At 44.7% G+C, this 20,444-nt stretch overlaps 1 protein-coding gene across 1 annotated transcript in view; it reads left to right on the top strand.

The window, feature by feature from the left end:
* Positions 1–20,444, top strand: part of FAM78A (family with sequence similarity 78 member A) — a 58,098-nt gene that overhangs the window by 12,025 nt on the left and 25,629 nt on the right. The window contains exon 2 of the mRNA XM_073600499.1: positions 13,754–14,244. Within this exon, the coding sequence (XP_073456600.1) occupies positions 13,823–14,244 (422 nt within the window). The 5' untranslated portion in view covers positions 13,754–13,822. The remainder of the gene's footprint in view (positions 1–13,753; positions 14,245–20,444) is intronic.

The raw sequence follows: 20,444 nt of genomic DNA, 5'->3' as shown, positions 1-20,444 counted from the left end.
AAATTAATCCAGATCGTGATGTGTGTGTCCTGGAGGTCGGTTAAACACTGGGATCCACATTGGGATCCAGACTTTGATCTTTGAGCACCTTCCCAGGAACAAAACGATTTGAAGGGAGTTGTCCAATGGTTAGTGAGAAAAAATGTAAAAAGAAAGGGCTTCCATAGTGAAGTATGTCACAGCTTTATTCCAAAAAAACAGATAAAAACAAGATAAAAACAGCAAATTTTTGCAGCTTAGAAATCCATGTGCATGGAAACGCTGTGGTGTGTTCCAGCTGCACTTCAAAACCAGCGGAGATGACGTATCACAATCAAGCACCCTACCGGTGAGGAAAATATTTCAGTCAAATGTACCTACCTACTGTTCAGCAGGGATTTGAAGATTGTGTACAATATCTGAAGTTGATACATTGTCTGAAGACTTTGATACATTGTTTGAATATTCACTATTTGCACTACTGAACTTATTTTGTGTTTTGACTTTTTATACAAATATTATTATATTATCATGTTGGTGCTCAGTTGAAACCACTTTTTTGCATGTTTGCAATTTACTAGGGAAGGAGCGCGGTTTAATCACATTAGTATTAATTTTTACTTAAGGTTATTGGTAGATATGGTTATTTATGGCTTTAGGCCTATTCTCTTCAGCAGTCAAGACATGCGCTTTCATTGGCAACAGTTTGTGAAAGGCCCGTTATTATTGCAGTAAAGCCATCTCCATAAAGACACGGTGTGGTGTGGAGGAACTTAACCGGTTCTCGACCGCTCACGCAGATATGCGTCGGCAGAATGGCTCTCCTGGGCGAAACCCCGTAGGGTACATCCTTCCCCTTTTCAGCCACCAAAGGGCGCGCGTGCCCGATGCATGTGGCCGGCGGTCGCGATTGCCGCCAGCCATGCATGATCGCGTGCATGAGCGCCAGCACAGGGATTTGTGTGTGTAAACACACAAATCCCTGTGCTGTCAGAGGAGAGGAGACATGTCATTTGTTCCTAGTAAGTAGGAACAGCGATATGTCTCCTCTCTTACTCAGTCCTATCCCCATACAGTTAGAACACACTGAGGGAACACACATTTAACCCCTTGATCGTCCCCTAGTATTAAGCCCTTCCCTGCCACTGACATTTACACAGTAATCAGTATATTTTTTTAGCACCGATCGCTGAATAATTGTCAGTGGTCCCAAAAATCTGTCAAAAGTGTTTCCGATCTGTCCATCACAATGTCACAATACTGCTAAAAATTGCAGATCACCGCCATTACTAGTAAAAAAAACCAAAATAATAAAAATGCCATGAAAATGCCATAAATCATTCCCATAGTTTGTAGACGCTATAACATTTGCGCAAACCAATCAATATAGGCTTATTGCGATTTTTACCAAAAATATGTAGAAGAATACATATTGGCTGAAACTGATGAAGAAATTTGTTTTTGTTTTTTTTAATTTTGGGGATATTTATTATAGCAAAAAGTAAAAAATATTGTCTTTTTTTCAAAACTGTCGCTTTTTTTTGTTTATAGCGCAAAAAATAAAAACCTCAGAGCTTAACAAATACCACCAAAAGTAAGCTCTATTTGTGGGAAAAAAAAGGACGCAAATTTTGTTTGAGTGCAGCATTGCATGACAGCGCAATTGTCAGTTAAAGCAAAGTGGTGCCAAATTGTAAAAAGTGCTCTGGTCAGGAAGGGGGTAAAATCTTCCGAGGGCTTCCCCCCCCCCACCAAAAAATTCAAAGTCAGCAGCTACACATACTGTAGCTGCTGACTTTCAATATTAGGACGCTTATCTGTCCAGGGAGCCCGCAATGTTGGCATCCCAGCTAATTTTTCCCACCGTCTCTCGATGTGCTGTCACCGCCATTTATAGTAAGGGAACCCGGCAGTGAAGCCTTTTGGCTTCACAGCCGGTTCCCTACAGCACATGCGTGAATCGCACTGTGCTTTTTAACTGGCCCAGTGGCGAAGGAAGAAGGAGGGGGGCCGAGGTACCCGCTGACCCCCCCCCCCCGAAAGGAGCCAAATCTGGCACCAGAGGGGGGGGGGAGGCAGATGAGTGGAGCTTCCACTTTTGGGTGGAACTGCGCTTTTAGTGATCTGCACAGGGCCCTGACCTTAAGGTCCCATATAAACAGGCCCAATATCGGCATGAAATCAGCTATTACTGTTGAAACCGTCTGACTTTCAGCTGCTGTCTGACAGAATTTGATCTCAAGGACAGCTTCTGTCAAACGAGCATGCTTGAAAATCAGCAGCCGATCAGCATCCAATCATCGCTTGCAGCCAATGGCTGTGAGCGCTGATCGGTGTGTTCTGGCAGAGAGGCTTTCCTGAACTTCTGGTCATTACTGCAAAGAGTTGACAGTGGACAGTACAATCTGGAGCCAGTTTGTTTGGAGAAAAGAGAAGGGAGGAGCAGGGGGGTGCCTTGCCATCCTAGGAGCACAGTGTAGGGAGACACAACTCTAGTCTCTACATGCAAGGGTGTCTCCATAGGACACTTCAAGAAAAAAGAGCCACCCTGAAACAAGAAACCTGGGGCATCAGTCATGGCACCAGCTTAAGCTGGAACAAAGTCAAAGATAAAGTCAAAGATAAAGATAAAGACACTGCATACTTAGTAAGGAATCATTCACATGTGCAGCTATTAGCATTCAAGTACGATCAGTGATGGATAGCTTTTCAAAGGGTGTTTGGCAGGTGGTGGGGAGGCGATACGTCACCTCCTCATGGCCTGTCTTAACTCTAAAAATGGTGACCAACAACGGCACAACCGTGTGCATTGCATGCAGTTGCAGGATTGCTACGTCGTGGGCCCATTTGACATGCTCATCCACCTACTTTTACCCGCCCCCCTCACTCAGCGAACACGCCTAAACGTGTCTAGCATTAATGCGCTCGTATGCATGTTCCAGCATTTTTTCTACCCATATACTCCTTTTCTAAACTTGCTGGTGATGTTTTTTTTTCAGTCAGTAAGCATATACATGGACACATAGGATAACAGGTGCGTTTACAGGCTGAAAAAAATAAATGCCAAATGTGTTTTTTTTCTGCTCAGTATGCATGATGCTCAACAATACAGTACAGATGAGAGCATAGAAAGCTAACAAGATTTCTGACAGGATCAACTGGAATTTTATGCATTATACTGTAAATATAATGAAATGCTTTCAATGGTAGATTTAAGGTAGAATTTCACCTGGTCATGTGAAAATGAAAAGCCAGCTGCTACAAATACTTTAGTTGCTGACTTTTAATTAACATATTCCTACCAGCCCATGAAGGCCAGTGCTGTCTTCATTGCAGCCAATTCTCAGGGTTTCAGATCTTCTGCACTGCCATCTTGGCTTTAGGAGCTAGCTGTCACTTCCTGATAACTTACAGCCGGCCCCCTACTGCCTATGCGGTAAACAGAAAACTGCTGTGAGACTGGTACTGTAACCTCCTGGGATGTGTGATGTTATTCCAGTAGAATGCAAGCGGGAAATGGTGGGCGTTATCCTCGCCCACCATAGGTGAGGAATGAGGAAGCGGGAGCAGGTACTATCAAAAGTGTTGCACCCCTCTGAAGCAAAGGCTTGGATAGCACCTACATAGGTCATGGGTGGGCTAGCATTAAACCCCAGGGCTCAATGGCTAAAATGGGAGGACTGAGAAAAGATATTGAGCACCAGTCACTTTGGTCTTTTTAAAGTTTTATTGCAGAACGGTTAAGGAGGTGAGGATTAGGGGTCCCAGATACCATCGCAGATCACTTATCGACACTCCAGATCAAGATCAATGTCCAGCTTCACAGTGTCAGAATCTTTAAGCCGAACCAGGAACCCTGTAAGCATGTTCCTGAACTTCAGTGGGTCCTTCAAGTGAGTCACCAGGCCCTTCTGAGAGACAGGCCTTCTTCCTGACTCTCTCCAGCATGGGCCCTTCCCTAGGTTTCAACCTTGGCACAGCTTCCTCCAGACCAGATAGGACAGCTTCAGGGCCACTTCAGCACATATTAGGCCACAAAACAGGCTATTGAAACTAACAGCATACAATAGCACTATCCTAGACCACAGCCCAGGGGAAGAGAGCGAGCACATGGCCTGTCCAAAGTATTTATATCTTCTCCCAGCCTGCACCTGTGACATATACCTCCTACTGGGTTGGCTGAAGGAAATATAAATATTCATAACTTAGTACTGTTTGTGAAATCTCATACTATGACCAGTGATACCAGTGACATCTACTGGTGACAGTGAAAAATCACAAGCCAACTTAAAGTAGAATTATAGCATACTTACCAACTGTCATGAATTTCCTGGGACATTCCCGGGATTTAGACCCTTTTCCCGGATTTAGCCATTCCCAGGAAATGTCCAGGGAAATTCTTATTTTAAAGTTTTTTTGTTTTTTTCCGCCACCGCCGCTAGAGGTCCGTGGCCGACGGAGACAATGTCTCCACCGGCCGCCATTTTCCCGTAGACCAAAACAGTTACTGTTTAGTAATGGCTGGGTGGCTGCCAATAGAATTTGAGCTGTGGCACCGCCCAACTCCTACCCCGCTGCCGTCTGTCTGTGACCTGATGTGGGAAGGGGCAGGGGTGGGCGGCGCCGCAGCTCAATTGCTATTGGCAGCCACCCGGCTATTTTGTCCCATTCTGTTTAGTAATGGCGGCGAAGAGAGTCTCCACTGCTGGGAATGCCTGATGTAAGGAAAGGGGGGGCTCCACTGGGGGATGCCTGGTGTAAGGACAGGACTCCGCGGGCAATGCCTGATGTAAGGGGGGACTCCGCTGGCAATGCCTGATGTAAGGGGGGACTCAGCTGGCAATGTCTGATGTAAGGGGGGACTCTGCTGGCAATGCCTGATGTAAGGGGGGACTCCGCTGGCAATGTCTGATGTAAGGGAGGACTCTGTTGGCAATGCCTGATGGAAGGGAGGAGTCCGCTGGAAATGACTGATGTAAGGGAGGAGTCAGCTGGAAATACCTGATGTAGGGGGGGACTCTGCTGGCAATGTCTGATGTAAGGGAGGACTCTGCTGGCAATGTCTGATGTAAGGGAAGACTCCGCTGGCAATGTCTGATGTAAGGGAGGACTCCGCTGGCAATGTCTGATGTAAGGGAGGACTCCGCTGGCAATGCCTGATGTAAGGGGGGACTCTGCTGGGGACACCTGATGACATCTGGTGGCAGGCGACATGGCAGGTGACACGCTCACTGATTCTGCATTATGGTGAGTTAAATAATTTCATTTTATATTACAATATAATAATAGAAATAATGCGCTTCAATCATCTTGACACCATATCAACCTTGTTGCCGGGATGATTGAAGCGCCAACACCAGGTGTTTGGAGTATCTTTATCTGCTGATTGTTAAACTTTCTGGAATACACATATTTCTACTGTTGTGTGGATCTAGGCTTGCTGTCCCTCCATCCCTCTTTCTTTCTTTCTCTCTTTTTCTTTCTCTCCCTCTTTCTTTCTTTTTCTCCCTCTTTCTTTCTTTCTGTCCCTCTTTCTTTCTTTCTCCCTCCATCCCTCATTCATCTCATACCACACCCCTTCCAAGCCACGCCCATTTAAGACACGCCCACAATTCCGTTCAAACCATGCCCGTTTTCTGCCACGGCGCAGCGCGCGTCATTTTTCTGTTACAGTATGCCCCGTCTACAAAAGAATGCCACGCCCCCTAATTATAGCAAGGCTCCGCCTGCATGCAAAAAGGTGTCCCAAATTTTTTTTTGCAATGTTGGCAACTATGCTATAGGCAAAACTTTTTTTTTATTTTGGATAGAGCAAGGGGGGGTTATAACCCCTGTCAGATTTTTTTTTCGCCATCTGTGTCCCATTGCGGAGATTTACCTTCACTTCCTGTTTAATAGCCAAACAGGAAATAAGAGGAAATCTCTGCAAATTAAGAGATTTTCTTGGGGAACCCTATCTCACCAGAACTAGTGTCCCCTCTATTACTTTTCTGGGGACAACCCAAAATTTGGGGTTTTCTTTTACTTTCAATGATAATGGTAAACAGGACAAATAGAGGGGGTGAATCTCCTTAACAGGAGCACTGACAGCAATAAAACCTGACATGTGTTCTAATCCCTCCACACTTCATCCAAAACAAACAAAAAAAAATACGTTTTCCCTTTAGTTATACTTTAAGCTTAGAGGAAAACCATGTGAAAAACTATACATTCTGAGCCCAGCCAAAAACTAAACTGACATACAGTAAAAGCCAATATTTTGGAAAAAAAGGGGCTACAAAAAATATTCACCCTGTTTCCAGCAGGAACTTATCTATGTGGTCTTTTATTAAATTCTCCAGTATCTTCCCTATACCTAACTATAGAAGCTAAACTAACAGGTCTATAGTTACTTTGTTCCCTTTTTAAATATAGGCAACACATCAGCCATACCCCAATCCAGTGGTACTATTCCAGTCATTAACGACTCCCAAAAAATGAGAAATAATGGCTTTGAAATGACAGAGCTCAATTCTTATAGGATTCATGGGTGGATGCCATCTGGTCCAGGTGCTTTATCCTTCTTTGTTCTGTCTAAATATTTCTGGACCATATCACTTTTGAGCCATTGTGGATCATTCGGGGCTGTGTCACTACCACCCCAATTATAGACATGAGCTCCCCCATGCTCCTTTGTATACACAGAGCTGAAGAAAGTATTTAATAAATTTGCCTTCTCTTTGTCCCCAGTCACTCATTGAAAAGGGCCTACATTCTCAGACCTGACCTTTTTATTAATAATATATTTGAAGACTTTTTGGGGGTTTGTCCGACTATCTTTTGCAATCTGTCATTTATTTAGAATTTTTGCATCCTTGATTTCCTTTTTACATAATTTGTTATATTCTTTGTAACCAGGGCTTTTTTTCTCAGAGAATAGGTGCAGGAACTCAACCATGCCCACCACACTCACATACCTGCCAAATGGCATCAACTAGTAGCTCCCTCTGCATACAACCCCCTCTCTCCACTGCCCTCATTCCCCCCACCCCCCTCCTTAAAAGCTCCACCATCTGTCATATATCTTACCTTTGTTGCAATATTAAGCTGAAACACCTATCCCTGCATACTATACTATACTACAGTCACTTGCAAGGGAGATTATGCAGTAGGAGCTTCAACAACTGGTCACTAGGGAAAAAATGGAGACCACAGAGGGTGCAGCCTATCACGCACCCTCTCCTGCCCATGACTGCACTGAACCCTGGGCACCTGTTCTGTATCTCCCTTGTCCCTGTCCGGGACTCAGTGGGATCTGGGCAGGATATCTGACCTGTGGGAGCTACTGGGAGATAAGCTATCACTTGTAACCGCAGAAGCTGGACTTCAGTGTTACCAAGTGATAGTGGTGAGCAGGGAACAGAAGACCTGAGCCAGAGGTGGTGGAACTTTGTTCCCCCTAGTTCCTGCTGAAAAAAAGCCCTGTTTGTAACATTTAAAGGGGTTGTTAAGGCAGTGCACACAAGCACTGCCAGCCCCACTGCTAGTATAACCTGTAGTATATACTGCATGCCGTTTTGTAAAATACTTCTAAATACCTTATTCCTTCTCCCCGATCAGTGGCCACATGATCGCCTGTCGCTCTCTCCCTCCGCTGACCTCCCTTCCTATTGTATACATCGGAGTACGAGAACGACAGGTGGTCCCGTGACCGCTGATCGGGGAGAAGGAGAAAGGTATTTAGAAAAATAATTTTACAAAAAGGCATACAGTATATACTGCAGGTTATATGTGGGGCTGGCAGTGCTTGTGTGCAGTAATGTGTAGAGCTGAATCGATTAATCGATAATAAAAATTACTAGCCCAGTCATGTGAAGAATGAAGCAAAGATTCAGCAATACCAATTAAATCATATTTCTTTTCGTGCACCAGAGCTTCCAACTCACCTATTTTGCTTGGCAAACTTTTGTCATTGATGAAAAAACAATTTATTTCATTGTCACATTTATTTTGCATATTTTTTATTTTAGTCCAAATAGTACCATTTCCAATGGTTGTTTGTATAACGGGAACCTTCATATCACCTGCCATAGCCCCCCCCCCCCCCCTCATTTCCCCATTCCACCCACCAATAGTGACTGACCCCTCTCTTGCCTGCCTGCCCTATTATAATCTCATTCACCCCCCCCCCCTCAATCCTAGTTAAAATACTCCTCCAGCCTTCCCATAAACCTCTCCCCCAGCACAGCAGACCCCCTTCCATTTAGGTGCAAACCATCTTTCGTATATAGGTTGCACCTCAATGAAAAGTCAGCCCAGTGCTCTAAAAACCCAAATCGCTCCTTCTTATACCAGGTGTTTAGCCATGCATTCAGTTCTCTAATCTCCCCCTGTGTTCTCTAATCTCTTTCCTGTGTTGCACATGGCACAGGCAATATTTGAGAGAATATCACCTAGTAGGTCTTTCCCTTCAACTTGCAGACTAGTTCATTAAGTTGGTTCTTAAGGAGCCTTCACTTTCCATATATTCTGTCATTAGTTCCAACGTGGACCAAGACAGCTGGATCATGCCCAGCCCCTCCCAGTAATTTATCAACCCGGTCCACCCCATGCCGAACCCTGGCACCAGGAAGACAGCAAACTATTCGGTTGAGGCGATCCGGGTGACAAATTATTCTATCATCCCTTCTGATTATTGAATCCCCTATAACCACCAACTGTCTAGGCCTACCTGCACTACCCTTATCACCCCTAGATGGGCTTCTCTCCCGGCTGTTAGGGGTAGCAGTGACTTCCAAGGCTGCCACCTCTGAGCTTGCCACCACCACATTTTCACCAACTTGGCGAATCTGTTAGGATGCTCAAACCCAGGGCTGGTCTTCCTTTTCTGTGAGCCCCTACCATTCCCTCTAACTGCAATAATCCATCTTCCTACCTGATAATCCTGACCCCTCCACCCTCCCCATTAACTTTACTAGCCACCTGCTCAGTGAGCAGAGGACCCCTTTCAAGGTTGTCAGTTCTGCCCAGTGTTGCAACTTGCTCCTCCAGATCTCTAATATGAGCTTGCAGAAGGGCAACCCGCTTACATTTGTCGCAGCAGTATCCATCCTGGAGCCGTTGCTCCTTTACTGTATACATGCGGCACACTGTGCACTGCACAAAACCTTTAATCTTGCTAGTACACATTTTTCCAGTTACAGTAATGATATAACTAACAGGAAATTTCAGATGCTACTTACAGGCTTGAAGATTCCTGATTCCTTTGCAGACTCCTTTTATAATCTTCTGTTTTCAACTCTGGTTTTTAAAGGGGTTGTAAACCCTTGTTTTTTGTTTTTTTTTTTTTTTTTTTTTTAAATAACAAACATATCATACTTACCTCCACTGTGCAGTTTGTTTTGCACAGTGTGGCTCCGACCATCGTCTTCTGGGGTCCCCCAATGGCGCTCGTGGCTCCTTTCTCGCATCAGTAAACCCCCTAGAAGAAGCGCTCTCCCTGGAGGTTACCTTGCGGGCGTGCTCCTGAGTCCAGCATTTGCGTCCATAGACACAGAATGCCAGACTCGGCCCTGCCCCCTGGCGCCCATGTCATTGGATCTAATTGACAGCAGCGGGAGCCTATGGCTGCTCTGCTATCAATCTATCCAATCAAGAGCCGAGAACCCTGGGCAGAGAGGGTGAGCACGTCTCCGCCGAGGGAACGCACGGACTCATGTGAGTAAAACGGGGGGGGGCTGGTCAGCGTCAGAAGTTAAGGTGAAAAAACACAAGGGTTTACGACCCCTTTAACTCACCACTTAGTCAAAGTTCCACTTGGTCAGAGTTCCAGCAAGAAAAAAATGCAAGCTCAAGAATGAGCAAATTCAGAAATGAGTTCTACAGTAAGTTATATAGGACCTAAAGCACCTGTGACCAATTAACCACTCCCCTTAATTAGTAGTCTGAAAGAAGGAAATAAAAAAAAAAGTTCATTTAAAAAGTGACAATAAGCAGATCCTATATCTCCCACTTTCGGGGGGGGGGGGGGGGATTGGCACTACCGAATTTTCAAATTTATTATTGGGCGGCCGTTCTGGTTACGATTCGGTGGTGGTTCTCCCAGCCTACTCAGAATCCAGCGGTCATTCTGGGTTCCTTCGCTGCCCTGAGCAATCTCCCATTTCGTGGACTTAGAGCCAGTTCGTCCATGACAACCCTGATGCGAACCACCATGAGGGTCTGGCAGGAGGCTAGGAAGATATACGGGAAACCTAATCATATTTCACCACACATGCCCCTATGGGGTAACCCTATGCTTCCTCACTTTTACAGTATACCGGACCCCTCTCTATGGGCAAAAAAGAGAATCCTTACCTTAAAACATATAGTTCAAGACGGTAGGCTTATGACTTTTCGGGCTCTGAGACAGTCATTCGCTATCCCGTCCTCTTTTCAATTCAGATACTGGCAACTGAAGCGCGCCTTTGAAGCCCAGTTCCCTGCCCCCCTCACTTTGGAAGCAGACTCCATTGAACGGGTCTTGATTTCCAGTGTGATGGGGAAGCCTCTCTCAACATTATATCTATACCTCACAGTAGAGTATGATACCAAATTAACTAAAACTTGGGAAAAGTGGAGGATGGATATTCCTTCTTTGGATGAAGAAGAATGGAAGGAGTGCTTAATTTCCTACATTCTTTCCATGATCGCTGCAAAAGACAGGTTCATACAATTTAAGTTCCTACACAGAGCATACTTCACCCCACAGAGATTGGTGCGCATTTACCATCAAAGGGATCCCAACTGCCAAAAATGCAGGCAGGAGGTGGGTACCTTCTGGCACATGGTCTGGTCCTGTCCCAAACTTCGACCCTTCTGGACAGTAGTAGCATCCACACTGAGTAATGTCACAGGTTTAAATATACCGGTTGATCCTCAAATACTATTACTCAATTACTTGGAAGATGTTGAGGGAGATAGGTATAGTAAATTGTGTCTTACCTTCTCATTATATTATCCTAGACGTGAAATTTTACTGAGATGGAAACTAGTAGAGCCTCCCACTCTGGCCTCGTGGAGAAGGTCGGTGAACCTGGTACTTCCTCTGTATAGAATGACATATGAAAGTAGGCAATGCCCAGGGAAATTTGATAAAATCTGGTCCTCCTGGGTAGATGCTTCCGGGGTCCCTGAACCCCCTACCCCCTAACCAAGACGTGAGACATATTGGAGGACATTCTTTATCCCATGTCTCTTCTCCATTTGCCCCGTTCCCCCCTCATCCCCTTCTCTCCCCCCCCCCTCCTTCCACTCCCTTCCCGCCCCCCATCCCCTCCCCGCCCAGGCTTAATCAAAATGCTGGTTACTTGCATAATGTTACCTAAGATTTTATAATACTAGAATGCACTAAGGTGTACTGTTAAGTGATATATCTGACATCTGCACAGCTGGAATATTTGATAAATAGTGGCTACCGGATGGTGGTAAATCTTACTGTCTTTATTCTATTTCCACCGAATGTACTAACTTATTTTGTACTGTAATGCTGATTTGTTTAATAAACATTTTTCTGGTAAAAAAAAAAAAAGTGACAATAAAACTAAAAAACTAAAAATGCAAACACTTCAATCACCAGCAGTCAAAAGCAAAACTGTTTTTCACTTTCGACTCAAATTTCTCACTCTTCAGCTTCCAACCAGCAAAATCTGCCCTATAGTAATACATGATACCCACATGAAATCATAGAAAGTTAATATCACTGACAAAATCTAATTTGCCACAGTACAATGCACCAAAAAGATTATGAGTGAATAATATATGACTTCAAGAAATGTATTCAGCAAGGTCACTTAGCTGTGTTTATCAAGAGTCTCCAGTTTGCCCCTGGGTGTAATTTACTGCAGTTGAAAGTCATGATGGTATTTTGTTCTCTCTGTGGATACCAATTTTGAGACATGGGTAACATGTTTTTCCATTATGTCCCCAATGGCTGGCAAGTGAATCTCCCAGTGGTTGACATGCCATCTACTCCCTGGCAGAATACGGTGGAGGGGTTATATTATACAGTAGGATTGCAGGATTTTACTGGAGTGGAAGGAGAGATGCACAACAAGCGGAAGGAGTTGTTGGTGGTGGAGAAAAGGGGAGCAATGGAGGGGCATAAAAAGTGTAGGAAATGTGTTTTTTTTTTGTCCACTATGCATGATGCCCAAAGCGGATTTCCACTCGTTTTTCTGTTCATTAAAAGTCAGCAGCTACAAAAAGTGTAGCTGCTGACTTTTAATAAGCACAAACTAACGGTCCAGCGATGTGGCCGCCTGAAGCCTTGCTCCTCTCCCTCTCCTCTCCCCAGCACCGGCTTTGCAAGTGTGGGCACCCGGTTGTGACAGCTTGCGGCTTCACAGCCGGGTGCACTCTGCTCATGTGCGTCCTGAATGGCTGAGCAATCTTCTGGGACCTGTGATGTGTCACACGAGATTTTAGAGAGGAAGGGGGAGAGGAGGAGTCGCCTAGGAGGCGTGAGCGGAAATGGGAGCTGGGTACCTGTCAAAACTAGGTACCCACCCCCCCTCCCAAAAAAAAAATGTCATGCCAAATGTTAGGGGGTGAGGAGTCCTTAAAGCGGAAGTTTCACTTTTGGGTGGAACTCCTCTTTAACAATATACAGCACAGGTGAAAGCACAGAACGCTAACAAGATTTCTGGCAGGATCAACTGGATTTTTATTCATTTCCCCAACAAATATAATGCAACTCTTTAATGGTAGATTTAAGGAAGAACTTGGTCTTGTGAAAATTAAATGCCAGCTGCTACAAATACTGACTTTTAAATAATGGGTGTAATTTACTGCAGTTGAAAGTCATGATGGTATTTTGTTCTCTCCTGTGGATACCAATTTTGAGACATGGGTAACATGTTTTTCCATTATGTCATCAATGGCTGGCAAGTGAACCTCCCAGTAACTGGCATGCCCCCTAGTCCCTGGCAGGATGCAGTGGAGGGGTTATATTATACAGTAGGGGTTACAAGATTTTATTGGAGGGGAAGGAGAGATGCACAACAAGGGTAAGGGATTGTTGATGGTGAAGCAAAGGGGATCACTGGGGGGGGGGGGGATTAACATAGATGAATGCTGTAGGAGGATAGAGGAGAAGAACAAGGTAGGGGCCACTATGGGGAAGAAGAGTAACAATACTGGGGGACACTCAAGGGGGAAATGAGCTTAACTACAAGTGGATGCTGAAGAAGAGGCAAAGAGAAACAATGCAGGTAGGATGGGGAGGAGAGGCCCAATACAGGTGCAATACAGGGTGGATGCCGGAGAGGAAGGAGAGTCACAGTGCAGGGAGGATGCTATATGGGGAAGCAGAGCAGTGGTATATGGGGGTTCAGTGGATGAAAGTGAGGGGATGCTAGATAGCTGGTTTGCTGGGCTCTGTGGAGAAGTGTTAGTGCCCCTGATACAGAGCTGGGTTGCCTGTCACAGTGACAGTAGATCCCATTGATTACAGTGGAAGAGCCACTCCAGTGTAATCAGCAGAGCTGCGCTATCAGCATGACATCTTAGTCCTACGCATTGCAGGAGATGGTTAGGGCAACACAGAGGTAGACACTACCATCCAATCTGTGCACTCCTCACCCCGCACCTAAAGAGGGAACCTCTCCTGACTCTACTTCTAGGCCCTGGCCAAAGTAAAAAATGGATGCTGATTGGATGCTAGGGATATCACAATAAAACGCTTAATGGCAGTTAAATGACAGGTAATGACAACTGCTATTCTTCATTGCTAAACTAAAAATATTGCTTATTCCAGGTACCCAGCGGGGCAATCCTGGAACCGGCACATAGCTGGCATCTCTGAGATGCTCCTCATTCCATCTCTATGGATATAGCAAAGGAAATCTACCACGTCAGCTACAGCCGTCAGGACGAGATCTCATCCAGCTGTGACTTGGATGGAAAAAAGAACATCTTGGTCTCCATGAGTCGTCTTCCTCAAGACTGCCTGAGCCTTCTAGAGATTGCACTGGTGCTAAATACCATGGGGTGCATCCACAGTCTAAGCTGCAAGCCCAAGGTCTTTCGAGAGTCCATTTCTGTTCTAGACATCAAAGCCACCATTGACTCCACGCCCACCAAGATTGATGAGTCATCTAGTGTCGTACTGAGATACAGGACGCCCCACTTTCGAGCCACCGCTGAAGTCTTAGTGCCTCCAATTACCGCGAAGGAGACCTGGAGGGTGGGATGGATTCAGGCCTGCAACCATATGGAGTTCTACAACTACTATGGAGACTTGGGCATGTAAGTGTAAACCAAAGCAGATTTGGGGGCAAATATAACGTAAAGCCAAATCATATTTTTATCCTTACTTCACTACTTAGTGCGTTTACTTCACTAACTGGAAAACATTTACATTTTTGGCTATGCTATGTAAAGAATTTTTTTCTGGTCAGTGACACAGCTAGTAGTAAAGTAAAGGTTCGGGATGATGGCCCTGAAAAATGCAAATTCAAAAAAATCAGTATCAGCTTTCATATTCCTATCCTACCAAGTTCATTTAAAATCCATATATGTATTACATATAGTATAACAGCCTAAGCTGTCCTTTTATCACATACAAAAAACACTAAGCAACTCATTTGAATGCAACCAACATTGCCTTTGTGCCATTTGTGAAATGCAGGAAATCATTTGATTGGTTGCTGTTGGCAACATGACAGTTTTCCCATTTTCATAAACACCCACAGCTAAAATTTAATGTTAGTAACTAAAATGGTTGATGGGAGAACGGTTGTTGTTGTCCATAGTAACTAATCTGTCCTCTCTTAACGTGAAGGAATTCCCAACATTTGTAACTAGGCGTCAAGCGTGTTTGGATCTTTTTTTGTACACATCTGTGAGACCCCACCAGGAAGCTGTCACTGTACTAGGCCAATAATAAGTATCTAAGGCATTCCTCACCCCGTAGATGCATGCATGCCCAATGTATATGTGTGGCTGAGGCGTGGGGAATGCTCTGGCCACAGATGACTGGTCCAGTACAGTGACAGCTTAACGGCGGGTTCAGACTAGGATATGAACATTCCTGAGCTCATCACTGTTTGTAACCCTGCTGCTTAAAATAAACTTTTTTTTTTAAAGCAGTATGTAGCCTGCCGCTGCTGACATCCTGAAAAATGCTAGTTGCTTGGCTGTTTTGCTGATCCTGGAGTTATTTCTTCTTTAGCCCCCAATCAGTATCAGACCTGCCCTTAAAGTCAAACTTAGGGCACTTTCAACACTGGTTCACTTCAAAACTGCCAGTAAAACGCCTATGCGCTTTTGCAACATTTGCAGTACAGTTTTTCAAGAACACGTGACTCAAAAACTGCACCAAAATTGGTTAGTGGGGGGCGTTTTTGGGGCAGTTTTGTTTACTCCCCAAACATGCTCCAAAAATGTTGCAAGCAGGAATGGAATGCAATGGAGGAGCTGCAATGGAAGCGCACAGCCCCAGCATTTTTCTTGAGGTTTTCAGGCACTTTTTTAATGCAAAATCGCTTGAAAAACTAAGCCTAATGCCGCGTACACACGGTCTGACTTTTCGACCGGACTGGTCCGACGGACTCCGACGGACCAAATCCGGCGGACAATCCGATCGTGTGTGGGCTCCACCGGACCTTTAGCGGACTTTTCCAGTCACAAATCTGACGGATTTTAGATTTTAGATTTGGAACATGCTTCAAATCTTTACGTCGTAACTCCGCCGGACCCAGAAATCCGCTCGTCTGTATGCTAGTCCGACGGACAAAAACCGACGCTAGGGCAGCTATTGGCTACTGGCTATCAACTTCCTTATTTTAGTCCGGTGTACGTCATCACGTACGAATCCGTCGGACTTTTGTGTGATCGTACGTAGTTAAGTCCGTTCGTTAGAAAGTCCGCCGCAAGTCCGCCAAAAGTCTGTCAAAAGTCTGTCGAATGTCTGTCGGACTTTTGTAGCCGAAAAAGTCCGACCGTGTGTACGCAGCATAAGGCTGCTTCCACACTGGGGTGTCGGCGGTAAAGCGCCGCTATTTTTAGCGGCGCTTTACCGTCGTTTTTATGGAGGTTTTCGGCCGCTAGCTAGTATTTAACACCCGGCACTTTGCCGGCAGTTTGGCAGCGCTGCCCATTCATTTCAATGGGCAGGAGCGGGTTTTGGAGCGGTGTATACACCGCTCCTTCACCGCTCCAAAGATGCTGCTTGCAGGAGTTTTTTAACATCCTGCCAGCACACCTTCTCAGTGTGAAAGCACTCGGGCTTTCACACTGAAACTGCAGGGGAGCCGTTTTTCAGGCGCTTTACAGGCGCTATTTTTAGCCCAAAAGCGCCTCAGTGTGAAAGCAGCCTAAAAGGTAAAGCTTTTTTTTGTTCTTTATCCAAAACTAAAAATAAAATGCCTTTAGTTTTACTTTGGGCTGGGCTCACATATATGCAGGGTAGGTTTCAGTGCGTAGTCCAGTGCGGTTTCCATTCAGCGGTTTGGGTGTGATTCTGGCGGGAATTTGATACTTAGCCACTTCCGGACCAGCCGCCACAGTTTTACAGCGGCAGGTTGGCTCAGCTGGGCAAATCAACGTTACCTTACGTCACTTTTCTTTTTGGCCACTAGGGGTGTGCGCGAGCGCGCCCGCAGCATGGGCCCAGCGGGCACGATAGCCGCCTGGCACCCGCGATCGCTCGTGACAGAACGAGAACTGGGATCTGTGTGTGTAAACACACACAGATCCCGGTTCTTTCAGGGGAGTAGAGACAGATCGTGTGTTCATACTATGTATGAAGACCAATCTCTCCCAAATGCGGGATATTTATTATAGCAAAAAGTGAAAGATAGTGTTTTTTTCAAAATTGTCACTCTTCTTTTGTTTATAGCGCAAAAAATAAAAACCGCAGACCTGATCAAATACCACCAAAGAAAGCTCTATTTGTGGGAAAAAAAGGACATCAATTTTGTTTGGTTACAGCGTCGCACGACCGCGCAATTGTCAGTTAAAGCGACACAGTGCCGTATCGCAAAAAATGGCCTGGTCATTGAGCAGCCAAATCTTCCGGGGTTGAAGTGGTTAAAGTGATTGTAAAGTATATATTTTATTTTCTGTTAAATAACAAAAATGTTGTACATACCTGCTTTGTGTGGTGGATTTGCACAGAGCAGTCTGGATCCTCCTCTTCTCGGGTCCCTCTTTGCTGCCCCTAGTCCCTCCCTCCAGTTGAGTGCCCCTGTTTCGTCACATATGGCGACCCATCACATTTGGCTACCCGCTGGAGTGCGAATTCGCGACGCCGCCATTTGCGTTCCAACACTGTTGTTTCCTCAGATTAGGTGACCCGTCAGAATGTGTAACGGAAGTGACGTTCCGTCGCCACCATCTTGCTACATCCTGCACTCCTCAATAGTAAGGATACACTGAGAAGGGGAAAGCGGACATCTTGTTACACCCACCGGAGTTTTGCATTGTACACTTATTTGTAACAGTAAACTGAGTTTATATAGTGAAATACAGTACTTAGAACTACGTCTGACTGGTTAGATGTTGAATTTTGAAAGCAGCCAACTTCTGTCAGATTAGCAAACCTATGACATAAGCAGGCTTGAATTGTAAGTACTGTATTTCACTAGATAAACTCATTTTACTGCTAAAAATAAGACTCCGGTGGGTGTAAGAAGATGTCCGCTTTCCCCCTCTCAGTGTATCCTTACTATGGAGAAGTGCGGGGTGTAGCAAGATGGCGGTGACGGAACGTCACTTCCGTGACGGTTTTAGTGTGCTCTTTTGTCCTAAAACTGCTAGAACGCATATGGCGTCGTCGCGCATGCGCACTCCAGCGGGTAGCCAAATGTGATGGGTCGCCATATGTGACGAAACAACACCATAGCGAGCAGCTTGCTATGAAGGCACACAAGCTGAGTCACAGCTCCCTGTGTCCATTCAGACAAGTAGCTGCCGTTTGGCCCCACCACCCCCCCTTTCTCTTGATGCTGACTGACTTTGATTGACAGCCTTGGGAGCCAATAGCGCCACTGCTGTGTCTCAGCAAATCAGGAGGAGAGTCCTGGATGGCCGAGGGACTCGTGGACATCGCTGGACAGAGATGGGGCTCAGGTAAGTATTAAGGGGTGCTGGGGGGGCTGCTGCACACAGAAGGCTTTTTATCTTAATGCATAGAATGCATTAAGATAAAAAAAAGCCTTTATAACTCCTTTATATCACACCTGAACCAGACTGAAAAACGCACAGGACCCTTTTTTAATTTACACCGCAACCGGCCTGCATAAATGTGAACCGGCTCCATTGAAAGCCGGTCTGGTTCACATGTTATGCGAATCAGATGTGGTTCACAATGCATCCGATTCGCATATATGTGAACCATGCCTTAAAGTTTGAATCTGATTGGTGGCTACATGGTTCTTAGTAGGAACCTGTTAATACTTAAACAAGCATGAAGCCAGTGAACATAGTTGCTATGGCCAAGTCCTGTAGTCTGCAGCTCAAATACAAGTCAGCAATAGCAACTTTTTCTTATTACAAGTACTTATATAGCAACATCAATTTATGCAGCGCTTTACATATTTATTGTACATTTATATCAGTCCCTGCTCTCAAGGAGCTTACAATCCAAGGTCCCAAACTCACAGTCATACATACACATACTAGGGCCAATTTAGAAAGAAGCCAATTAACCTACCAGCATGTCTTTGGAGTGTGGGAGGAAACTGGAGTACCGGAGGAAACCCACGCAGGCACAGGGAGAACATGCAAACTCCAAGCAGGTAGTAGTGTGGTTGGGATTCAAACCAGCAACCCTAGTGCTGTTAGGCAGAAGTGCTAACCACTTAGCCACTGTGCTGCCCATTTATCTTCCTATCCTGGTAGGTTCACTGAGTGGGCACACTGGACCCAGCTCCACTGTCACGCTGAGACCTGTAGTCCCACTCCAGCAGTTATGTAGCAGGTTTTCCTCCTCCTGGGTCACATTGACGTCTAAAGGAAGATATCATTTTCATGGCTGTAGATGGCTCGGCTCCAGCGATGAAACCCAATAAAATTATTAGAAACAATCAATTTCTGAAATGGAGCTTGAAACAAGCGGGATATGAATAAGCAGTGGAATTAAATCCTCAAGGCTCTTGTCATGCCAGTGATTGCAGCCTCAGGGATCGTGTTTTCATTATCTTTTTCATCGACTTTTCCTGTGTGTTCTGGGAATTAGATTTTTTTTTCCTGACCTTCTTACACATACTAAAATGCTCGGCTTCGACCTTCGAGTGGTCAGGTTTAGCAAATATGCCTTAATTTCCCCTTGTTAGAAGTAATTAAAATAAATGTTGTAAATCATAACTGAATTAAAGGGTCAGTCCGACTAAATACACTTCAGGAGGAAAAGCGTATATAACAAAGCGACGTCTGCTAATGAAAACTACGTATGCAAGAGAACCAGCCATGAATGGGCTCATGTAATAATTGGAGCATTGAAAGCAAAATTGCAGTGTCTTGGCATTATGAGACTCATCTTAGTGTCAGTAAAAAAAAAAAAAACTTTCATTCCAAAATCGAATGTTAAATGCACACTTTTTTCTTTACCAATTGACCTCCGGAAGATTTACCCCTACCCCCCTTTCATGACCAGGCCATTTTTTGCGATACGGCACTGCGTTACTTTAACTAACCATTGTATCCAAATAAAAAATGGTTTTTTTCGCAGCAATAGAGTTTTCTTTTGGTGGTATTTGATCACCTCTGCATTTTTTATTGTATGTGCTATAAACAACAAAAAAAAAAAAAAACGACAATTTTGAAAAACAAAACACCAAAACAATTTGTTACGTTCTGGTAAAAAACCTATCAAATAAAAAAAATTGAAAAAATCTAATTTCTTTAGAAATTTAAGCCAATATGTATTCTGCTACTGTACATATTTTTGGTAAAAAAAAATCCCAATAAGCGTATATGGAGCGAGTACAAAGAAGGGCAACAAAGCTAATAAAGGGTCTGGAGGATCTTAGTTATGAGGAAAGGTTGCCAGCACTGAACTTATTCTCTCTGGAGAAGAGACGCTTGAGAGGGGATATGATTTCAATTTACAAATACCATACTGGTGACCCCACAATAGGGATAAAACTTTTTCGCAGAAGAGAGTTTAATAAGACTCGTGGCCACTCATTACAATTAGAAGAAAAGAGGTTTAACCTTAAACTACGTAGCGGGTTCTTTACTGTAAGAGCGGCAAGGATGTGGAATTCCCTTCCACAGGCGGTGGTCTCAGCGGGGAGCATTGATAGTTTCAAGAAACTATTAGACAATCACCTGAATGACCACAACATACAGGGATATACAATGTAATACTGACACATAATCACACACATAGGTTGGACTTGATGGACTTGTGTCTTTTTTCAACCTCACCTACTATGTAACTATGTAAATATGTAACTATGTATATAGATTGGTTTGCGCAAAAGTTATAGCGTCTACAAACT

This window comes from Aquarana catesbeiana, linkage group LG09, assembly GCF_042186555.1.
Source record: "Aquarana catesbeiana isolate 2022-GZ linkage group LG09, ASM4218655v1, whole genome shotgun sequence".
In the NCBI taxonomy this organism is placed as follows: domain Eukaryota; kingdom Metazoa; phylum Chordata; class Amphibia; order Anura; family Ranidae; genus Aquarana; species Aquarana catesbeiana.
This window is presented reverse-complemented; position numbering and strand designations above follow the sequence as displayed.